Below are 22,099 nucleotides of genomic sequence, written 5' to 3' on the forward strand. Positions count from 1 at the left end.
CACAAATACACAGCACATGTCCTATTCTTATTTAACACCAATTTTATGTGATTTAGAGTATTTTAAATGACTTTTTGCACATTTTCTATTTGATGTAAAATCAGTCTAAAGTCACGATCGTTTTTACTGAAATCCACGAGGTGCGCAACGTGTAAAATGTATGGAAAAATGAATGGCCAAAAGTACTTACACAGCCGAAAAAAGTAAGCTCTTTTAGCCACATTCGATTTTCATTTAATTTGTTAGAAAATCTTATTAAGGATGATATCACAATAAAATTTAGTCAATTAAGAAATAGACTTTCACTGAATAACATCAAATATTTTCATCAAAAATATGAAATAATGTAAAACAATTTCTCTTAACATTAGCAAGTTTCTTAAGAATCCCATGTTTTTTTTTAGTGATTGTTTACCTTGTCGAGAATTTCTTTCAATAACTTAGAATTAATCAAGTCGATACAAAATCAAATATGGTTTTCTGATTCGTTAGATTAGAGGTCACGAAATAAGACCCATTTTCCTGTTCTAAATAAACTCATAATTGTCTTACAATGTGATTTTACTTTAGGTGGCCAAAAGTGCTTACATGGCCAAAAGGGCTGACTCTACCCTATATTTTTACAAAAGTTTTTACAAGAGCATATATTAGGAATATTAAAATATTTTTATGAATGGAAATTAATATTGGTAAATTGGGATAAAAATATTGTCTGAACCGAAAACTTGAGTGAAAATTTTGAACTGTATTTGTGTCTCTTTGGTTTATATCGCTTTCTTAGCTAAAACCTCTCCTTCACAGGTGCCATTTTCTATAAATTAATTCCTTTACGGGGAATTTTTACAGACTGAGGCCAAGAAAACCCCAACAAAAACCGGCAATCCCAGCTACGCCACCAAAAAACGGGAAGGTCTCGGGAGGTGGGAAAAATGATTCGTCTCCCGGGAAGAAAAATAATGCTAAGGCATCAGCTGCCGTTGAAGGGGCCACTGAAACAGATAATGGGGATAATAAGGTAAGGAACATTGTTTATCACTTCCCTCCCTGTTTCTTTTTTTTTAGAGATAGATTTAACTTCGGGATCCTATATTTGCAGTATCCTCCGGGTTGGGAACTTCAGCTGTATGAGTTCAAGAGATCACTCAAAATACCTCCGAGTCTCATAACAATTGCACGACCATCGTGGCATAGAATTTCCACTTCCCTTCCAGATCTCGATCCTCATTCCAGTGATGCATCAGAGAGTTATCGACAGGAGCGTAGTAAGCCGAAAGAGAGTGATAATAGGCAAAAAGATGACTCAAAGTCTTCCATAATTGACCTTCTGCATCAGAGAGTTACGCAGAAATCTCGGCAAACTACCCACAGGAAGACCCCAAAAGCCCCTGCTAAAGCAGTAATTAAAGATAATACGAGTGTTAAGGCTCCTAATCCCACTGCCACTCAACTCTTAGCTACACCAGGTGTTGAGGATGATAAATTAATTTTTGGTGGTGATGGGAAGACTTTTGCGGGAACTGTTTTGAAATCTCGTACACGAACAGAATATAGAATTATGAAGAATAAAGAGATTATTAGGCAGGTATTTGGTGGTGAGGACAGACCAGCTTCAGCTCCGCCTTTTAGAGGGGGCGTCGATGATAGTAGTACATCAGAAGTTACAGTAAAACAGGAACCATCTGAAGAACTTCCAAAACCTGTAACTTTTGATCAGAAATTCCAGGAGTACATTCAGCAAATTGATAGAATGGCAATTGAGGAGGGATTTGTCAGAGATACTACCAATCGCTGCGTTAAGACAGAAAAGGACTTTGGGGAGGATACAGAAACCCAGGATACAGTTTTGGAAAGTCAAAGTGTCAATTCGGAGAGAGATGGACTTACTCCCATTTCCTTCACCAATGTCATACGGCGGGGAACGAAAAAGGGTTCCCGGAGCGCTAGAAGGAAAGGTAGTTCTGGTTTTGACTACATTCGCAAGAAGAAGAAACCACTGACTGAGAGTCAGCAGGCAGCTCTGGCGAAGAAACGTCAGGCTGCGGTTACGGAGTTAAGAGAACGAGATGAACAGGATATTGGTAGGGAAGTTAAGGGATGGGTTTTGAATAAAGGAGTTGGAGAGAGTGTCTTGCATAAAGCGGCTAGGTTAAATTACTTGGATGTCATTGCCTACTGTCTGGACAGAATGGAAATGCATCCGGATCAGAAGGATAATGCCGGGTATACTCCACTTCATGAAGCCTGTTCCCGAGGACATCTGGAGATTGCTCGATTGCTCCTGGAATATGGGGCTAATCACTCTGAGACAGCCCTTTCGGGAATCAGACCATTGCATGATGCCGTGGAGAATGGGAATATAGAAGTGGCCAGATTGCTACTTTCCTATGGTGCTGATCCCCTATTGGCCACTTACGCTGGACAGACTCCACTGTCACTCGCTGAAGATGATGGGATGACACTATTCCTGAAGAATCACTTGTATGACGTTCAGCATACTGGGCCGGATAAGGGATCGTGGAAGTTTGCAGGACCTTGGGAGATTTATGGTAAGTAAAAATTTATAAACCAAATTAAAAACACATTAATATATTAATAATTAATAACCGGAATTTTACGCCCCGCCCAGTTGGTTTGGATATTTATTTATTTAACCCATTCAGTCAATGTACCAGAAATACTTGAGATAGAATGTTTTGATTTTGGGATTAATTTCCTACAGATCAATAAGATGAATTTTTTAAAAAGAAAATATTTTTTTTCCATACAAACTCTATTGATTTAGATAGAATAACTATCCAAGAAAACACATTGGCAACTAGAATTCCAATTAGGAAAGAGGATGAAGACCAATTTTAGCAAATTCGACGGGATGTCGAATTTTCCGTCCGCCATTTTGAGCAAAATTTTTACATGACTTCACGCGAAGTGAGAAAAGAACAACGAAATGTATTCCCATCTCTGTCGGGCTATTTTTTCCAAGTAATTGAAGGACTAAAGTAACTAAAAATCCATTCCCAACAGAAATTCGAATATCAATTGCCCTGGGATAATTAATCTAAAATCACTCAATTTGCGTATGATGTATAATACCATGATAAAGAATGGGTTATTAATTGACTAGTATACATCAATTCTTCTTTCTTCGTGTAATATTAAAAGAACTAGCTGAAAGCTTTTTTAATTGATTAAATTAGTGATTAATATTTAATTTTCCAATCTTTAGATTTAAAAGGGGCGTGGCTTATTTTTATTTGCTCCGTTATAATTTACAGTATCCAAAGTCGTTTAATCATGAAATGCTGCAGAAATATGTTATTAAATTTGATCAATAAAAAAAATAACTGATTAGTTATGGCTCCAACACACTTTTCAGATCAGGAAAATTTGACGAAATCAAAATTCACACTACATTTCTTGCTCAACTATTATGCATATGTCCATCACATTTTTTCGCACTCAAAATTGGATTGAATTAACCCTCTAACGGTGTTTTCTTTAATATGCGAAAAGAAAGTTCTAAAACAATGTTTTGCAGGATAATTATGATCCAGTAAAGTCGAAAAAACCATCCATTCTTCATTATCTTTTTTAGTTTAGGCGCTAAGTGAGAAAATATAAATTTTTTTTGAAACTCGTTGCTTCTAAAATTCATATTTTTAGTTTTTTCAATTTTTTTAAATAAAATATACAAAGTAGAATAACATATCTTTCAGTAAAAAATAAATTTATTTTAGTCAGATAACTTTAAATCGGTATTTTTATGGAAATTGTAAATGAGTTTTTTTGCACAAATATTTTTTGTTGCTTTTTCTCTGACCTGTCACACAAAACTGGGAATAGCAACAAAACGAAGAGTCAAAATGAGTTCAAACTTTCAAGAGGTGTTTATAAGACTATTACCGAGGACACTATAGCACTTTTAAATAAATAAAACCTTTATTGTCGCTGTAAATGTGATTTTTGTGAAGACCGTCTGGAGGCGGTCTTAGCCGTTAGAGGGTTAAGATTGCGAAAGATTGGTATAGACAGAGTATACAAAAGTTTGAGAAAGAAAGTCACGAGAATTTTACTTTTATGACTTTTTTTCTATAATTCAAAAGATTTCTGGATCCATAAAAAGAAACAAATTTGATAGTTAAAATCGATTTTGGTAAAAAAAAATCTATTGGTTAGTAAAAACTCAAATTTAGTCAATTTAGGGCTTTCGTTTTTTTTATGCCTCCGACACATCATTTAGATCGGTAAAATTTTATGAAATCAAAATTCACGGTCCTGTCTTTCCCATAAGGTTTGCCTAAGTCTATCCTACTCTTTCGGACTCAAAATTGGAATGAACTAAATTTAATTTGGTGTGATGTTCAAAAGAAGAAGAAGAAGAAGAAGAGCGCGAAAGAGTAGGATAGACATACGCAGAACCTTTGAGAAAGAAAGGAATGTGAATTTTGACTTAATGAAATTTTCCTGATTTAAAAGGGGTGACATAGCCATTAGATTTAAATTGTTTATCGACCTATAAATTGACTTTTTTTACTGTCCAAAATTTATTTATTTACTGACTTACATTAATTTTTGTACTTATCAAAACTAATATTTTTGCTGTCTAAAATTGACGTTTTACTTATAAAAATTGATTTTTACAGTTCTGAATTTATTTATTTTTTTTTACCGAACAAAATCCATTTTGTATTGATAAAATTTTTACTAATTTAGTCACAGAATTTTGATATTTTTTGCTGATTAAATTTAATTACTTGTTAATGGCAATTACAGTTTTTTACGACACCTGATCAAAATAATATTTTTACTGACCAATTTTAACAAAATAATATTTTCAAATATTTTTTGTCCGTTTTTAAAATATAGATCTAGAATAATGCGTAGCGCACATTAACTTTTGTTTTGTAAATATGTTTTTGATATTTCAGTGAGAGTGAATGAAACGTAGATCCAGTCATCTCGCTCAATCTCATAGGAAATTTTGAAAACATTTTTATAAACAAAAGTTATTGTGCGTTGCGCATGAGTGAGATCTAGATCTAGATTGTACGCTGGGCATAATAAAAAATAATAATAATGAAATTGATCTAGTTAGTAAATTTGTCATTGTAATTATAGTTACAAGTTTTTTGTTAATGATTTTTTTATTGAACTTGAACAGTAGGGGATTTTTCTACCTTCTAGAGGCCCGGTTTTCAATATAATTTGCGCGATTTACTTCATTTCTGCTGTCGCGATGTTTGTTTATCAGTCTATATATATATATATATATACGTACACTGAGAGAAATCCGAAAAAGTTAAAATAACATTCCGGAAATGTTAATTTTACCCTGCAGTATTGATCCGAAATCGGTGCAAATATTACCCTTTTTAGGTGTATTGGGGGTTAAAGTTACCCTTTTTAATGTTAATTTTACCCTTAAAAAGGTGTAAAATTAACATTAAAAAATGTTGATATATTTTTACATCTAAAAAGTGCTAAAGTTATGAGGAAAAAAAGTTAATCGTACCCCCTTTTTTCTCAGTGTACAGCATAAACTAACTATTTAAAAAAAAAAGTTGTAAAGCAGACAAATGGATTTTGTTAAAATTTTGTCAAAAGAACATTGTTTACCAGTTTGACAAAAAATTTTTTTTTCACCTTTTATATTAAAAAATATCCTTTTGACAAACTTTTTTTGGACGTGAGATCCATTTGGTCACCGATTTGACAAAGTTCCATATTCTGTGTGGAAGAACATACTTTTGACAAATTTCTCTTGTTAATTTGACAAAACTTTTTTTTCAGAATTGATAAAGACTAAACGGTTAAATATAGTCACTTGGGGTTTTCGAAGGTACCTCTATAGGTTGATTTAAGGACTTCTCAAAGAGCATTTAATTTTTTTCATAATAAAATTTATTTATTTATTTATGTTTTCGTCGTATTTTAGTGGAATTTTGAAAAAAAAAACTGAAATTTTGAGTTTTTAGACATCACGCTGTTTGTCCGTCTGTCTGTGTGGCCGTTACCACGTCTAGAGTCCAAATAGTTAGAGATAAAAACTTGAGATCTTCGTGGGACGCCCATAAGTCGACCGTGGGGAATTCATTTTTCCCAGCCACCCTTCTCCTCCAACGTTTTCGTCCTTATTCGACAACCCCATGAATGATTCCTAATAACGATTTTTTAAGGTCAAATGTTAAAAAGGTTAAAAAGGCTGTAGAGAGCGTATTTCTCAGCCAATGGTGCCGTGATATAGACTCGATGGAAAGGTCTTGGAATTTTTGACAAGTGTAAACCAATTACAATCGGATCTAAATCGGTAATGAACAGGTTTATAACCGGTAACTAATTTTTATCTCAAAATCAATGTTATTCCTCCTAAGCTATTATGGGCGATCCTTTGAGAGTAATTTATGAATTGGTTTAGAAACGGTAAACGGTAAATCATGCAAAAGTATATTTTGGAAAACCTGGAATGCTTTGCCACCGCCTTTTTTCTACATGCACTGAGAAAAAAAGAGGGTGCGATTAACTTTTTTTCCTCATAACTTTAACACTTTTTAGGTGTAAAAATATATCAACATTTTTTAATGTTAATTTTACACCTTTTAAAGGGTAAAATTAACATGAAAAAGGGTAAATTTAACCCCCAATACACCTAAGAAGGGTAATATTTACACCGATTTCGGATCAATACTGCAGGGTAAAAATTCACATTTCCGGAATGTTATTTTAACTTTTTCGGATTTCTCTCAGTGTGTTGTTCATAAAGACCCACCTCTCCATTACTCACTGCCTGAGCTTTATAGATCTCTTTATAGATCTAGAAGAGGATGTAAAGTCCATCCAATGCAATGATTTATGCCTTGGTTTTGGATTCTGAGGGGCAGCAGTGCTGGGCGATCTCCTCGAAGGTATAGGAGTCATATATAGCGAAGAGATTCAGTTAACCCTTTAACGACGAGACAGTTTTCGCAGACCGAAAATCAGCAATAAAAATGAAACCAATGAACAAAACCAGTAAAATGTCTTATATCTGGTCTTCGAAAAGCCAACAGAGACTGATTTGGTGTATTTTTTGTATCTATGAACGATAAGAAGAAAAATAGCCTAAAAGTTTAAGTTATTTTTCTGACAATACTATTGAATGATAATTTTCAATCTAATGAAAAATATTACAGGGTGGCTGAAAAAAAATGCAACAACTTTCAGAGCGCATAGCTGTCAAACCGGTCAAACCGCTTGTGATAGCAGTTTCATATTTTGCATAGTGGTAGTTCATTTTATTGACTAAAAACCTGCAAAGGCATTTTCGATAATATTTTCTAAAACTTTTTCAAAAATGTAATGGAACTCAAACGTGACAATTCAATGTCGCTATATTTTGCAGGAAATGCGGAAGCAGCTATCGTTAGGGCTCTTCAAAACCGTAATGTAATTAAACTTTCCGTTTTTCGAAACATAACTTGATACAGGGATACTAGTAGCATTTTAAAATGCTTTAGTGAAGGTCTAAAAAAATTGCTTCATCCCTAGTCATCGTTCTTAAAATGAAAAAGCAAATTGAACAAAATCTGCGTCACATCTGCAAACAAACGATCTCTGAGACGGACAGATCGCAAATAACCATGAAATAAATATTTCTAAAGTACCTCCATATGAAGCCTTAAAAGTCCTGAAAAAGACGAGATTTCATCGATCCTCAAAAAAAGTTATGCTCGATCGATGAAGGAGAAAATTCGCTTGCACGTTCCTGGTCAGTTTCAGAAATGTCATCTTTTCTGATAAGAAAAACTTTTAATCGAGCAATTAATGCTCAAACAAAATAATTGTGTATATCTGAGGGAAAGATCATACGATAATTTAGACGTTCGAATGACCACCGGAAGTCAAAGATCACCTTATTTGAAGGGCTGGATTTCCTTGAAGACAAATTATCGCTTTTCAGTAGGGTTTTTAGGCAATACCGTCAAAATGAATGGCAATGTGTTTCTGGAAATTGTCCTGGAAGGAGTGTTGGAGTCGTAGACAAACAAAAATTGTAGTAAGAAGTAATGGAAGTTTGATTAAGACTCGACAACGTCGCAGAAATCACGCGTCGAACAAGATTTGGCTAAAAAAAATGTTTCGCTGTTCATTTTGGGAGCACAATGACCTCAACGATTTTAGGATGCAAGATCGTTTGACTCCTCCAAAAGGGGCATTTTGTTGGTCAAGGTTAGGACTAAAAAGTAGCAAAGTGTCGATTAGCTGAAGGCAGTCCTTCCTCGCAAATAGCAGGACATTCAGAAGGCTGACATTCGTGCAAACTGCCATATCACTTCCGACAAACTTAAGACCATAATTAAATCAAAATAAGATCGTATTGAACAAAACCGATAATATTCTAAAATTTTGATGTATTTACTACCATTTTTCATTATTTCACAACAGTTAAACAAGAAATGAGGATAATAGGGTAAATGCTCATAATTTTGGACAGTATGCTTATAAGCATCGATGTTCCAAGTTTGAAGTGCGATATTTTCGATACTAATTGACTTTTTTTGTTACTCTCTTTTCAGAAGGATTGTTTAGAAACTTGGCAAGCTATTTATCGTCTTATTTTTACTAAAATAAGTTTTAATACGTTTAAAAATGAATTGATATGTAGAGGTGAATTTGACTCTTATTTTGGACAACTTGGTTATTAATTCGGACAACTTGGCTGTAAATATGGACAGCTACTCCGCCTCAACAGGATTCCCATTATTCTTCATTTCATGAACCAATCTTACCAAGTCCTCTTCCTGTTCATGTAAGGGAAACGTAGAATATCACAAGAAGCCCGGAAACTTTCTATATCATTCCTTAAAGTGAGTTGACTTCGATACTCCAAGTACGTGCGGATTCTCTCATTCCCTGACTTTTCAAGGCATTTCTCGCTACATCTCGTTCGTAAAGATGATGCTCCTTTGTTTCTCCAGGCATTTGTCCAACCTTGTCATCACAAAAGCTAAAATTTCACGACATATCGAGAGAAGAACACCTGTGTAAAATAAGGAGCATCACCTCACTGGTGTGAAGGAAAAAGTGCCCATTTTTCACACGACAAACGTAATTTACAAGGCGAATCTCACTTCAGGTCAAATTCACAAATCACCACTAACGTGAATCAATACAATTTTCAATGAATATTCAATAATATCACTTAAAAAAAGCGAAGAAAGATTGTTAGTACTTCACCACAGCTAAATAAGACTGAAGTAAACACGAAGTTCTGTCATATTTCTCGTAAGCAATTGCTCACACTGAATTTTCAACAAAGCAATTTCAACTCAAATTATATATTCAAAATTTAACGTATTTAGTGTTAAAATCTTCCAAAAAGAACAAATATTTAGATAGAATTCATTATTCATCAAATATTGGAATAAAAATCCATAATTTTAATCAATTTATTTTTAGTGTCCAATTTTATCCTCAAAGTGTCCAAAATAAGAAACTGGACAAAATTATGAGCCTTTCCCCTATAGCGCTTTAGTTTGTTGCATTTTTTTCAGCCACCCTGTATGTTTGAGTATTGTAGTTTCTTTTTTCAAAATATTTTTGCTTGAAAAAAATTGGAAGTATAAAAAATATTTAATATTAATTTTCAGCTTAAAAATTTACTATATAGCAAATTGCTATGGAGACTTGCAAAAAATATCCTAGATTCCTTCAACCTTCTACTTTACAATTATGTACAGACATAAGAAAAAATAACTTTAGGTAGTCAGGAAAAATTAATTTCTTTATGGGACATCAGTGTTCCAATCGTCCTTAAAGGGTTAATCACCATCACCATAAAAATAATATACCACGTAGGGGACGTAGGGTAATGAGGTGGCGCACGTGCTCCTGATTTCCCTGCAAATTCTTGATTTTGGACTTCTTCAAATATGTACGCTTCGGGTTCGGAAGTTGTGACTTAACTGAATTCTAAGGAATAATTGATTAGTAGACTCTGGGAAATGACCATTACGTGTAATCAGAAATTAAACACCTTTTCATTTATACAAAGATTGAAACTGCTCCGGCATTGGTTCAATTAATGTGTTGTATTTCCTGTTTTGCCCTCTCATTAGATCCCGATATTTGGGGCTTCAGTATTTTTGCGGATGTTCCAGAAGTAGTTGATACGGCTGCCCTCAAAGAGCCCGAAAAGTGCGATTCCAATTCGAATATTATGCAAAAGGCTCCAGAACCAGTTGAAAATGGCCGTGTTAATGGGTCAAGTGTTGCCATGGATGCTGAAGGATCTGATGGGGAATTGTTTGAGATGGAAGAATCAGAGATGCCCCTTCCACCGCTGTATCTGCTCCGTGATGAGGGTACGGAGAAGTGGGTGCTTCTGTCTGACCTTTGCAATATGCTCAAGGTCAAATCTCGCGATACACTGCTCAAGCAAATTCATCCGGGAGGACTTCCTGGAGGTACGACGCACAAGGAGTTGATTAGGGAACTGAAGACTGGTGATTTCCTGCAGAAGGCCACGTGTCTGCAGTTGCTGTGTGCTGGTGAAAAGCTGAATATTCGCAGCTCAAAGGTGGTCTTGATAAAGTACAACGAGAATGTCCAGGCTCTGTTGGGGGTTCAGACGCTCCTAATGCGACTCTGACGTCCGGAAAGTGAGGGAGAGGTGACTTTTTGAGGCGATAATTCTCAGGGAAATGCCTAAAAGTGAGAGCAAGAGAGTAAAACCCTCCAAAATGACTAAATAAATTGGACTTTAATCAACATTTGTAATCACAAGATTGTGTGATATTAGAAATGAATTATAGCGGCAAAGAAATGGTCTGCGGACCCAAAAAAAAAAAAGAAAATGAAACAAAATTAATTGTAAATTTTTAAAGAACTGCGTGTTAAATCAAAAGAAAAAAAAATGTAGGAAAAATTGTAGTGTAATTGAGCGTGGAATTTGTAAGATTGTATGAACAGAGATGGTTTATATTTTTAGATAAAACTAACAAATATTTTTTTTGTTGCAAGGAAAATGCAAAAAAGATTAGAACTAATGTAAAAAAAAAATTGCAATTAAGATTTTAGCTGATATATCACAGAAAAGAAATAAAAACTCAAATATTATGCAGTTTTTTTTAGCCGTAAGAGCAAGCAAGAAAAATATAATAAAAGATTTTGCAAAATTTACAGAGAGAGGAACAAGTGTAAAAAGTATTTTAAAAGTGAATAATTGAAAGTTTGCAATTGATTAGCTCATTTTAAATAATTTTTTTATTGTACATTTTAAGTTGTTACTGTAGTGAAAAAAAAAATTGTAATTATAAATGTGCAATGACATGTGATTACATAATGAAAGAAAAAAATATACAAAATATTGATTAGAACAAACTCCATTGGGTTTTTTTCTATACAACTGCTCAGCTCTTGAAATATTTTCTAAAATTCTAATCACCGTTGGCCGGTGCTGGCCATACGGCGATGATCGTTACGATTAGAAAAAGCCGCGAATTTTTTGATATATCAGTTGATTCGCGATATATCGTGATTTGCAACTAACTTCACTTAGTTATTGACAATCAGGCTGTCTGGCAGCGCCGCGAGTGACACTTCGCAGTAACTTTATTTGATTAAGAGCCTAGTGGAAATTTCATCATAATCATTTGCGATTAAAATACAGCGGCCGCGTCTCTAAATTCCTCCTGAAAATCTCACTGGTGGACTATTTAGTGCTTCAAGTTTCCAATAAAAGTGGAAAAGTGGACAAAACACTTGGATAACGGGGTGCAATTGACTTGAGAAAAAAAGTGAAAATTTTAACAGTGAAAAAAAGTTTTCTGGGTGTCAAACGCCCTGAAAAAGATACTTTTTCACCTTTTTCAGAGGGATTTTCCAGAGTGATATTGAGAGATTTTGGTTTCATTGAGGATAATTTACGAGTATTGAAAGATATTTCTAAGAAACAAGAACGAGAAATCAAGGAAAAAAGGTAAGAGGAAATATTTGGGTTAGTCGACCATTCAAAGTTTCTTGCACTTTCTGCCACAATTTCCGCAATTTTTCCATCCGGACGCGTATTTTGGTCCAGGTAGTCGTTCAGAGATTATCCAGGCAGGGATCTATAGCAAAACTCTTTCCTTAAAAGTAACCTGTAGAAAATAATTTTCTTATAAATTATAGTAGGGTTACACTTTCTTAGACTAAATTTTGAAATTGTTTTTTTTTTTTTTTCTCAAAAATCTTTGTTTCGCAGCTTCTGGATATTTTTTCTCCAGAATTTGGGCAAGAAAATCTTAGTGGATTTTTCCAATAACACAGAACAGTGGATATTTTGAAAGAAACGAGAGCGAAAGTGTCTATTTTGGGAATTTTCCTCGAGAGAGAGAAACTTGCTCAGGGTTTGATTTATTGATCAATTTCTTCTAATAATAAACAGATGCTTGTCGAGGTGAGAGATCACTTGAAAATGCACATAATTTATTCAGTAAATTCATGTAGAATCATGGGGAATTGGTGTTAAAGGTTTGGGGACTTTTCCTTCATAAAATCAATAAATTTTTCCGTGGAAAATTTGTCAAGCAGACTGACGACAATGTGCTTTGATTGAAATAATGTCTGATCTACTAGAAAATTTTGTTCATTATCAAGGACACTCAGACAAAACGAGATTTATAAAAAAAAAAACTACTCAAAAGCTATAAATTAAATCCAAAATAATCCCCAAGTTATGCCCTAGGCATAGGGGAAACTGGGGCACCACCAAATACGGGGTACCACCAAACACTGCGATTTTTTAATCGGATATTCGACTTCAGAGGATAAGACCTATAGGAATTTATAGGCACTATAGGGATGCTTGTCCACTGAAGGAATGGTCGCGATAGTCCAAGTAGTTTCGAAATAAAAATCAGTGTTTAGTGGTACCCCGTGTTTGGTGGTGCCCCAGTTTCCCCTACTTACGACTAAATTCGAGAGACGTCTTAACGTAATTTATAATCAAATGGTACCCCTATTTAGCCTTAGATTTGGTTTTGCTAAAAAATTAAAATAATGGCATATAATGGCACCAGAACTTTCTCTCGTAAAAGAACTTGCAACATTTGCGGCAACCCGTAAATCATAATAAAAATAATGATTAGATTACATTTACATTTAGATCCGTCTCTTGGCTTAAGCCGGAAAACGGATTAGTTAGTACGAAACTGCTGGGAATTTAGTCAAATCATTATTTGGATTATAAACTTTAAGCCTTCTCTCGGCTTAAGTCGTAAGTGTATGTAGGAGGGCATAGTCTTTAATCCTTAATTTTTGTCACATTTTTCAATAATAGACTTTTTTGTAGGCTAAAACGCGTTCCACATAAAATTAAGTGTTTGAATTCATACAATATTTTGGTTCTATATATGTCCATAAGCAGTAGTTTGCAGTGGGAAATACAAAATTGGCTTAATCTAGTTCTCTGATTGGTCAAAACTTTGAATAGTTTTAAGTTATAGCCAATCAGAAAATACGATACGCCTTAAAGATATTGTGGGATTTAATTATAATGCCCAACGTGCAATAATAAGGTTTGTTTATTAAACATGTTTTTGAGATTTCAGTAATGCCCAGCGCACAATAACTTTTGTAAACATGTTTTTAAAATTTCCCATAAGAATGAGCGAGATGACTAGATCTAGATCTCACTCACTCTCATTGAAATGTCAAAAACATGTTAACAAAACAAAAGTTATTGTGCGTTGGGCATAAGAATGAATGAAATTTAGATCTAGTCATCTCTTTCACTCTCATAGAAAAATTTGAAAACATATTTACAAACAAAAATTATTGTACATGGGGCATAATAAGGTCTTTAAAATAGTTTTTAATTAAATATTTAAAAAAAAAAAACAATTTTCTTTCCCTAAACTATATGATTGAATTTCTTTGTCAATAGCTACGTGTAAAGAATTTATCATATGCAATTAGAAAAGTTTTTGAGAGGGTATAGATTTTTGTAAACGGATCAATCATGTAATCTCAAAATAACCTGTAGGGAAAACTGGGGTAGTTGTAAACACTGATTTGTATGCCTACCCTACACTATTTGGAGTTATATTGACCATTTCTTCAGTGGACAATGATCTCTTTAATATATATATGAACTTATGTAGGTCTCCTCCTCTAAAGTCTAATATCTGATTTAAAAATCGCAAGTGTCTACAGCTACCTCATGTTTACTACCAGGGGCATGACATTTCCTATGTTTCCCATATGTTTTTAGCGCGCCGAAAAAATTTTTGGGCTTTTTCTGTCAAAAAATTAGCAAAAAATACTAATACAAAATAAAACCCAATTTAATAACGAAAAGGCAACCGAAAACACCAAATTGACAATAATCTACGTAGTTTTGAAGATATCTCGTGAAATGTGTACGAAAACAGGAAAAAATTTACACTAAAACTGGTCGCATTTTTCAGAGTTAATTCACCCCTTGTTTACTACTGCCCCATTTCCCGCTAAGGTCGATTCATCACTTATGGACATTACACTTATGGACAGCGTGCAAAAATCTTGAGTTCTTAGGTAAAACAGAAAATCATAAAATTATAAGTTTAAGGTTTTATTAACAATTTTGTAATTTTTCGAAATCTGTTTTAGACAAGAACTTGAGATTTTTGCAAGCTGTCAGTAAGTGCATAACGTCCATATGTGATGGCTCCACCACTCTATTAGTTTTCTATCCAAGGGATGTTCTTATAATAAATTGAATTATTTTTTTTAAACTTTTCCTACACTGAGAGAAATCCGAAAAAGTTAAAATAACATTCCGGAAATGTTAATTTTACCCTGCAGTATTGATCCGAAATCGGTGTAATTATTACCCTTTTTAGGTGTATTGGGGGTTAAAGTTACCCTTTTTCATGTTAATTTTACTCTTAAAAAGGTGTAAAATTAACATCAAAAATGTTGATATATTTTTACACCCGAAAAGTGTAAAAGTTATGACGAAATAAAGTTAATCGAAGCCTCTTTTTTCTCAGTGTATGATTTCGGTCCCTTCTTAGCAATTCTTAGTTTTCAAATATTTCAAAACTTGTTTTTTTTTGGAATTTTCTTTTATTGTAAAGCAAATGCATCAAATAAGTATTGTAGTCAATTATGAACTTCAGCTTTAGAATATTCTTTAACATTGTGGGTGTGATAATCAATTAACTTTTCAATGAGTAGATGATTGATTATTTATAAGAAATTGTTGTTCTTATGCTTCTAAGCATTTGAATAAACTTGGACTTCTCTAAAAATTACTGGAAGTTCTTGAAGTCTGAAATGAAAATGCTTTATTGTTTACAAAACTCTTAAAAAAAATTAAATCTATATATTAGATATCTCTAAGTTATCTAAATTAGATGTCTAATATAAGAAGATCGGTATGCCAACAGAATGAGATTAGGAGAACCTAGTTTTATTATGCGAATCTGAATCTTTAAAAGAAAATTTTAAATCGAGTATAATTAAACAATAAGGAAAATTTGAAGTGGTTTTTTTTTCTTTCGTCATTTTTATTTTCAATATTCTTTAAAGGCTATAGTTTTCCATCATTCTTTATGATTTAAAACTATGACAAAAGTAACTTATGATTTTATCTCCTCACTTTTTATAGAAGATTTTTTCATTATGATTTTTTTTATTCTGGTCTCAAAGATTTGCCATCATAATCAGATCAGAAAGTATTCAATTGGAGCTTATTTTCATGGCATTTGATATAAGAATTAAGAGGAATTAGATTAGTGGCATTCAATTCAAGCGCTCTTGACCTTATTTTTTTTCAAATGAAATACAAAAAAAAATATTTCACCGAAAGAATTATGGTATTTACGCAAACTTTGGTACCACCGTAATGTTCTGTTATCAGTTTCTTTGCCTTCTGATAAGGCTGATGGCGTGATTCGGCGAAAAAGTAATAACAAGTAAACATTAATGAAAGATTCTGTGAAGAAAGTAACACACACGGAATTTTCTGAATTGTGGAATCTCTGCTTTTCTCCGCTAAAAGACTCAATTATCCAAGTTGGTTGAGTGAGAAAAGAGAGGTGCAGGAAATTTGCGAGGCACTTTGAAACGGTACAACGGACTCAATTTGCTAAACGAAATGCAAGAGAGAATCTGTTGAAGAAAGTCTTGTTGAGGAAATGAATGTGATACCATAATAATTTTATTAAAGGAGGTGGTACAAATTCTTTAAAATTTGATTTAAAGACGGACAAATTTCTCTTTGTCTAGAAAATTCTTTGGATTTTGAATTAGAATGTGGAAATAATCTGTTTATTCTTCAAATACTGAAGTCATGCATAATTGATGGTGTAATTTGCATTGAAATATCTAACAAGTGTCATTGGATTTTATTCCCTATTCTTCAGAAAAATATATTTAAAATAGAAAACTCAAGATTTTTATTTATTTGCATTAAAAAAAAAGTTAAAAAAAGAATTACAATAAGATTAAAGATTTTTTCGACATTTCGTCCAAAATATTTCCACGAGCTTCCGCATTTATTTTTATCAACAACCGGTCAAAATCTTCAATCGATTTACGTGTTGATTTTTTTTCCAACTCATGCGGTTTTTCTGGCAACCTCAATCTACTTTGGGGATTGGTTTATATAAAAAAAAAAAAATTGCACGGAAAGAAAACGAGTTGGTAGAGTTTATTGCTGCGCGAAGAGCATGATGAAGAAAAAGAAGTTCGAATTACCGTATTCTGCTATTGACCTTAAAAAAACAGCCACACCATCGTACTGAAACCCGTCAATTATGATGACGAAACAACTTGCAAAATCTTCTGAGCTGAATAATAATTTGGTTAATTCACACAGATTTTCTCTTTTTTTATTGCAGGACGTCAAAATCTTCTAAAATTCTATTTTTGAGATAGATAATTGTTTTTTTTTTATTGTGTTTTTGTAAGATGTGAAGAGAAAAAGTTAACTAAAGAATTTATTTTGATAATCAAAAGAAAGTGAGTGAAATACGAATTTGAGAGACTTTTTTTGTTTTGTGTGTGTAGCAATTAAAAAAAACAAAATGCCAACACTCGTTGTGGATCGAATTCCGCTGCCCAGTTTGAGATTCTACACAATTCTTAGTATCCTGTGGGTTAGTGTGTGCCTGTACTATTCCATCAAGGTCACCAGAGATCCAGACTGGAAACTTCATACCAATAACACTTCAATTCCCGTGGCTGCTCCTCCAAAAATACCCGAAAGTGCTCCGGATTCGGAGAAAGGGGAACATATTCTAGTTGATGGTGTTTTGGAGAGTGCTGTAAAGATCCAGGAAGAACCTCCTGATAATCCTCAGCTTGAGGATGCCAATCAGAGGGATTTGTTGGATATTGAATTGGAGGAGAGAATTGTCAATGATACAAGGAGTTTGGGGGCCCATTTGAGAGATGTGGTGACCTTTATGTCCCAAGAACCAACTTGTATCTGGGTAAGTGTCTTAATTTGTTGTTTTAGCAGATGACTTAGTAAATAATTGAAGATATTAACACTTTTTTTTTTGTTAAATGACCAAAAACGATTATTGAACAATTAGAGTCACTTCTGAGGTATATTGACTGAGGTTTTAATTATTTTAACACGGGCATGTAAAGTGCTAATTTTTTATTTTCTTTATTTTGAGAAGAGTTCTATTGACATAAGAATTCCTACATATTTTCATTTCACGTAATTATTACAAAGTTGATAAATATTTGGTTAAGAAAATATAGGGGAGACTGGGGCAAAACTTGTCAAAACGCATATTTAATTCTTTCACGAGCTCTGTGAAAACATAAACGTTTTAAAAAGAGCATATTCTTATAGGAAATTTACTGCTCTACAACATTGCAGAAGACTATTTTCCTCTATCTCGAAAGAAATGTGATTTTCGAATCATTTTCTAAAAGTCGATCTTGTCCAGATTCTCAGAATTGCTGGGGCAAATCTTGTCAGTCTTCGGATAATTTGTGACGTTTTACTCTCGCGAACGTTAAAAATATCAAATAGACTTATTTTTATAGGAAATTTATTCCTCTACAACTTTGTCGAAGATAATTTTTCTCTATTTTAATGAGAAATGTGCTTAAATTGAGCTAATCAGTATTGATATTTTCTGTAAGACAAATATTCGAAAAATTGGGCTCAAAATTTCATTATTTTTTATTTTACATAATCCTTCCTTGAATCCCTTGAAACTTTGTAAGTTTAAGAAGGTTCATGAAGACTATCTATAATAAAAATTTCAAGACTCAGTCTCTTTTATTTTAGAGAATAGTGAATATTGAAATTTTCGTTCTGACAAATTTTGCCCCAGTCTCCCCTACAATCTACGTAGACAGAAAAAAATCTTATATTGTTGTTAAAGGAGGAAAAGACAAAATATGTTAAAGCATTGTGTTCTTTGGGCCAAGTGCACCGTCTCTTGATCATTTTAACGGGGGGACTCCTTAATAAAGGGGACAAAAATTAACTGTTTTGGATGAAAAAGTAACAACCAAGGTTCTTGAAAACTTTGCAATATTTTTTAATTACATGTTTTAAGTGCTTTAATAAATATTTTTATTAAAAAAAATATTATAAAATTGCGGACTAATGAGTAGTTTACTAGAGAGCGTCACAGGAGTTGACTGTCATAATTGGTAGGAAATGTGCAACTTGTAATTCCTGTATAAAAAAAACAATCAATTTTTATAAGTGTTTCATATAGTTTAACTAAGAAAAACCAAAAAAAAATCTTTATAACGAGACTTTTCCTCAGGTTATAAGAAATGCATTTTTCGATTATTATTAATCGTATCGGGATATATTTGTCACAATTCAATCATGTTGTCATATATTCCGTGTTGGAAGAATGTGCTGATCCGTAGATCGCCCAGGAGCGCCTTCCCCGTAATCTGGATGCTTCTTCTATGCTCCCGGAGTTTTTGGGCTATATTTTTATTACGTTATATCACCGAGAAAATGTCTTTTTTTCTAGACATTCAGATCTTTGCACTGGGCGGGACTCGAACTCACAACTGTGAGTCAAGCCAAGGATCTATCCACCCAAGAACTAACGGTCTTACTTATTGCGCCACTGAAATCCCCTTCGGTATAATATATTGACTTTACTTTAAAGTGCTGTAAAAAATAAAAAAAAACTTCAAAAATTGTTTTTAGTTCATCTAGATTCTAGAAGATAATCTGATTCTGAATAGAATAAGCCTTTATTCGTTTTAATCAATCAAAAAGTTTTTTTTTTAATATCTCCGCTAAAATCTCAAAAAAAATCGTAGAAATGAAGGGTGAAGAAAGCATATTTCAAAGTTTTCTGTATATTTGAAAATAATTCGAATTGATTTTTTAAAATTTTTACAATATATATTCTCAAACAGTTTATCTTAAAAATTTAAGCGAAGAGAGGAAATAATAATTTTTTACCTTGTAATTCAGGAAGGCACCATAACAAAAAAAAACTTTAAGTACACTGAGAGAAATCCGAAAAAGTAAAATAACATTCGGGAAATGTTAATTTTACCCTGCAGTATTGATCCGAAATCGGTTTAAATATTACCCTTTTTAGGTGTATTAGGAGTTAAAGTTACCCTTTTTCATGTTAATTTTACTCTTAAAAAGGTGTAAAATTAACATTAAAAAATGTTGATATATTTTTACACCTAAAAAGTGTTAAAGTTATGAGAAAAAAAAGTTAATCGCACACTCTTTTTTTCTCAGTGTAGTAATGCCTTTACCATCCAAGATTTCAGTTAAACTCCAGGTTTTCAGTGGGTAAAGCATTCTTTTGTTACGCAACATATTTAAAGTTTGTTTTTTGATTGGCGTACGTTGATTTGATAAAGCTACTCAATTTAAATAAAAGTAACTTATCGCAAAATCATAAAGAAAATTACCTGCAATATAAGATAAGACGGGATAAAAAAAAAATAGGTGAAAAGAAATTTTTTTTTTATCATTTTTCGCAGATGAATTTTGTAACAGCTAAATACGACTAAAGTAAACAAACAGTTCTGTCATACTTCTCATAATACGGGCTTCAGTGAAAATTTTTTGAAGAAATTTAACTTACGATTAGATTATTTAGGGCTAATGATCTATAAGATTCTGAAAAATAAAAAATAAAATGATTGCTATTTAGAATTTTGACACCTTCGGGAACTGGGCTAAACCTCTAATCTGAAGACCGCTTAAGCAACTACTCATGTTGAAGTTTTAACAATGCAATTTTAATTCAAATCTAAAAAAATATATATATATATATATATTTAGATAGAATACAAATACTTGATTAATTAAACCTTAGAAGATAATTCCATTTTTTTTATCAATTTATTTGTAATGTCCGACTTTACCATCAAAGTGTCCAAAGTTACAAACTGTCCCAAATTACAAGCAGTTCTCCTATTTCTGTAGGAAATTAATTATTTAATTAATTTGATTAATTAAATTAATTTTTCCCAGTGACATGCGTAGGTCCATGGGATTCGTCGATCTTTTTAAGGCTGAATGTATTTTAAAGAAGCATTTTTTTTTCTCGACTGTTGTTTTTTTCTTTTTAAATCTTTATTTTCTTTTGTTATTTTTCTTTTAATTTTTTTCTCTTTATCAGAATTGTAAAATGGATGATTACTTAATTTAATTTGTCACTAAATAAATATTCTATTATATCAGAGTTGATATTTTCCGAAACAAAAATATTCTTAATGGCAAAAGCACATCTTTTAGATCGGGAAAATTTCATGAAATCAAAATTCGCGTCCCTTTCTTTTACAAAAGAGTTGCACAAGACCTATCTCACTCTTTCGGTCTCAAAATTAGATTGAACTAAATTTAATTTATTGTGACGTTCTAAAGAAGAAGAGTCGAAAAGAGTGGGATGGGCATATGCAAAGCTTTAAGAAAAAAGGATATAAATTTCGATTACATGCAATTTCCCTGATATAAAAGGTATGCCAGAGCCATAAAAAAAGTAAGAAAATTTTAATTTTAATAAAAAATAAAAAAAAAACATCTAAATTCAAAAGTCAAATTTTATTTATTTATTTATTTATTTTAGATAATCCTTGCTGGCATCCCTTAAAAATTTGTACATTTATTAAAATTTATAAAGGTTATATCTGTAGTAAAACTGCCTTAAGGCAAGATGGGGTAATATGGGATCATGTCTAATTTGGAACTAAGAGATTTCCATAACAGTTTTAGACGGTAAAAGGAAAAAAGTAACGAAAAAGTACTCTCGAATGTAAAGTTTTGTACTTCTTCGTTGTTTCGGTTTTCTCTTTGACCATCTGAAACAGTGAGAAAATCTCAAAATTCCAAAATAGACATTATTCTAAATAACCCAATCTTACCCTAGTCTGTTTTATTTTAGAAAATATTGAATATTAAAATATTCGAATTGATAATTTTTGTCCGGTCCCCCCGCATAGTACATTATTTTGATTGCATAGTAAATTTTACTGTATTAAGGGCTCTATTCTGCGGATAAAGATAAAGATAAAAATAAAGAAATAAAGGGAAAAATAAAGATTTGGTATTCTACAAACAAGATTTCAAAATAAAGCTGTCAAATATCTTTATTTTTCGCTTGGATAAAAATATTTCAAGATTTGGTATTCTGCAAGCAAAGATTTCAAGACGATTCTAACCTCAAAAGTCTTTATTTTTTCTCAAGATTTCAAAGGTGGTCTCGAGGTGCTTTGAAATCTTTATTTGCGTGTTGATAGAGTGTGTAAAGTAAAACCTTCAATGGAAGACGTACTTATTTTGTTTATTATTAGAGAATTGTGTGAATTGCGACGACGCCTGGATGAAAAGTAAGATCGAGTACTTACAAATTAATTTTAAACGGAGACAAACAAATATTTTTTTTATATTTTTCATATTTCAGTCATTGAACAGAATTCAACTTCGCGCATTACGGGATGCATCGAACCCCTTTGAATTGCCTGAGAATACATTTCGTCAAATATTTGTTCTGACTCCAAATTTGGCATTGGATTTAATTGACCAGCTAAAATCTTGGGATTCATCGAATAATTTCGAATCAGAAGTAATTCCATTTCATCTTAAGGTTTTGTCCACTTTACATTTTTATGGCAAAGGGTCCTACCAAGT

The 22,099-nt window shown here is 32.6% G+C and overlaps 3 protein-coding genes across 3 annotated transcripts in view; 2 read left to right on the forward strand and 1 right to left on the reverse strand.

Annotated features, from left to right (window-relative positions):
* The window catches only part of LOC129801663 (protein piccolo), a 101,484-nt gene extending 90,129 nt beyond the window's left edge, over positions 1 to 11,355 (forward strand). The window contains exons 7-9 of the mRNA XM_055846927.1: positions 847 to 1,015; positions 1,097 to 2,546; positions 10,092 to 11,355. Of these exons, the coding sequence (XP_055702902.1) occupies positions 847 to 1,015; positions 1,097 to 2,546; positions 10,092 to 10,624 (2,152 nt within the window). The 3' untranslated portion in view covers positions 10,625 to 11,355. The remainder of the gene's footprint in view (positions 1 to 846; positions 1,016 to 1,096; positions 2,547 to 10,091) is intronic.
* The window catches only part of LOC129801718 (rhodanese domain-containing protein CG4456), an 887,636-nt gene that overhangs the window by 146,681 nt on the left and 718,856 nt on the right, over positions 1 to 22,099 (reverse strand). The window lies entirely within an intron of this gene.
* Positions 11,551 to 22,099, forward strand: part of LOC129801681 (E3 ubiquitin-protein ligase AMFR-like) — a 46,110-nt gene continuing 35,561 nt past the window's right edge. The window contains exons 1-2 of the mRNA XM_055846953.1: positions 11,551 to 11,953; positions 16,842 to 17,435. Of these exons, the coding sequence (XP_055702928.1) occupies positions 17,028 to 17,435 (408 nt within the window). The 5' untranslated portion in view covers positions 11,551 to 11,953; positions 16,842 to 17,027. The remainder of the gene's footprint in view (positions 11,954 to 16,841; positions 17,436 to 22,099) is intronic.

This window comes from Phlebotomus papatasi, chromosome 2 (genome assembly GCF_024763615.1).
Source record: "Phlebotomus papatasi isolate M1 chromosome 2, Ppap_2.1, whole genome shotgun sequence".
NCBI lineage: Eukaryota > Metazoa > Arthropoda > Insecta > Diptera > Psychodidae > Phlebotomus > Phlebotomus papatasi.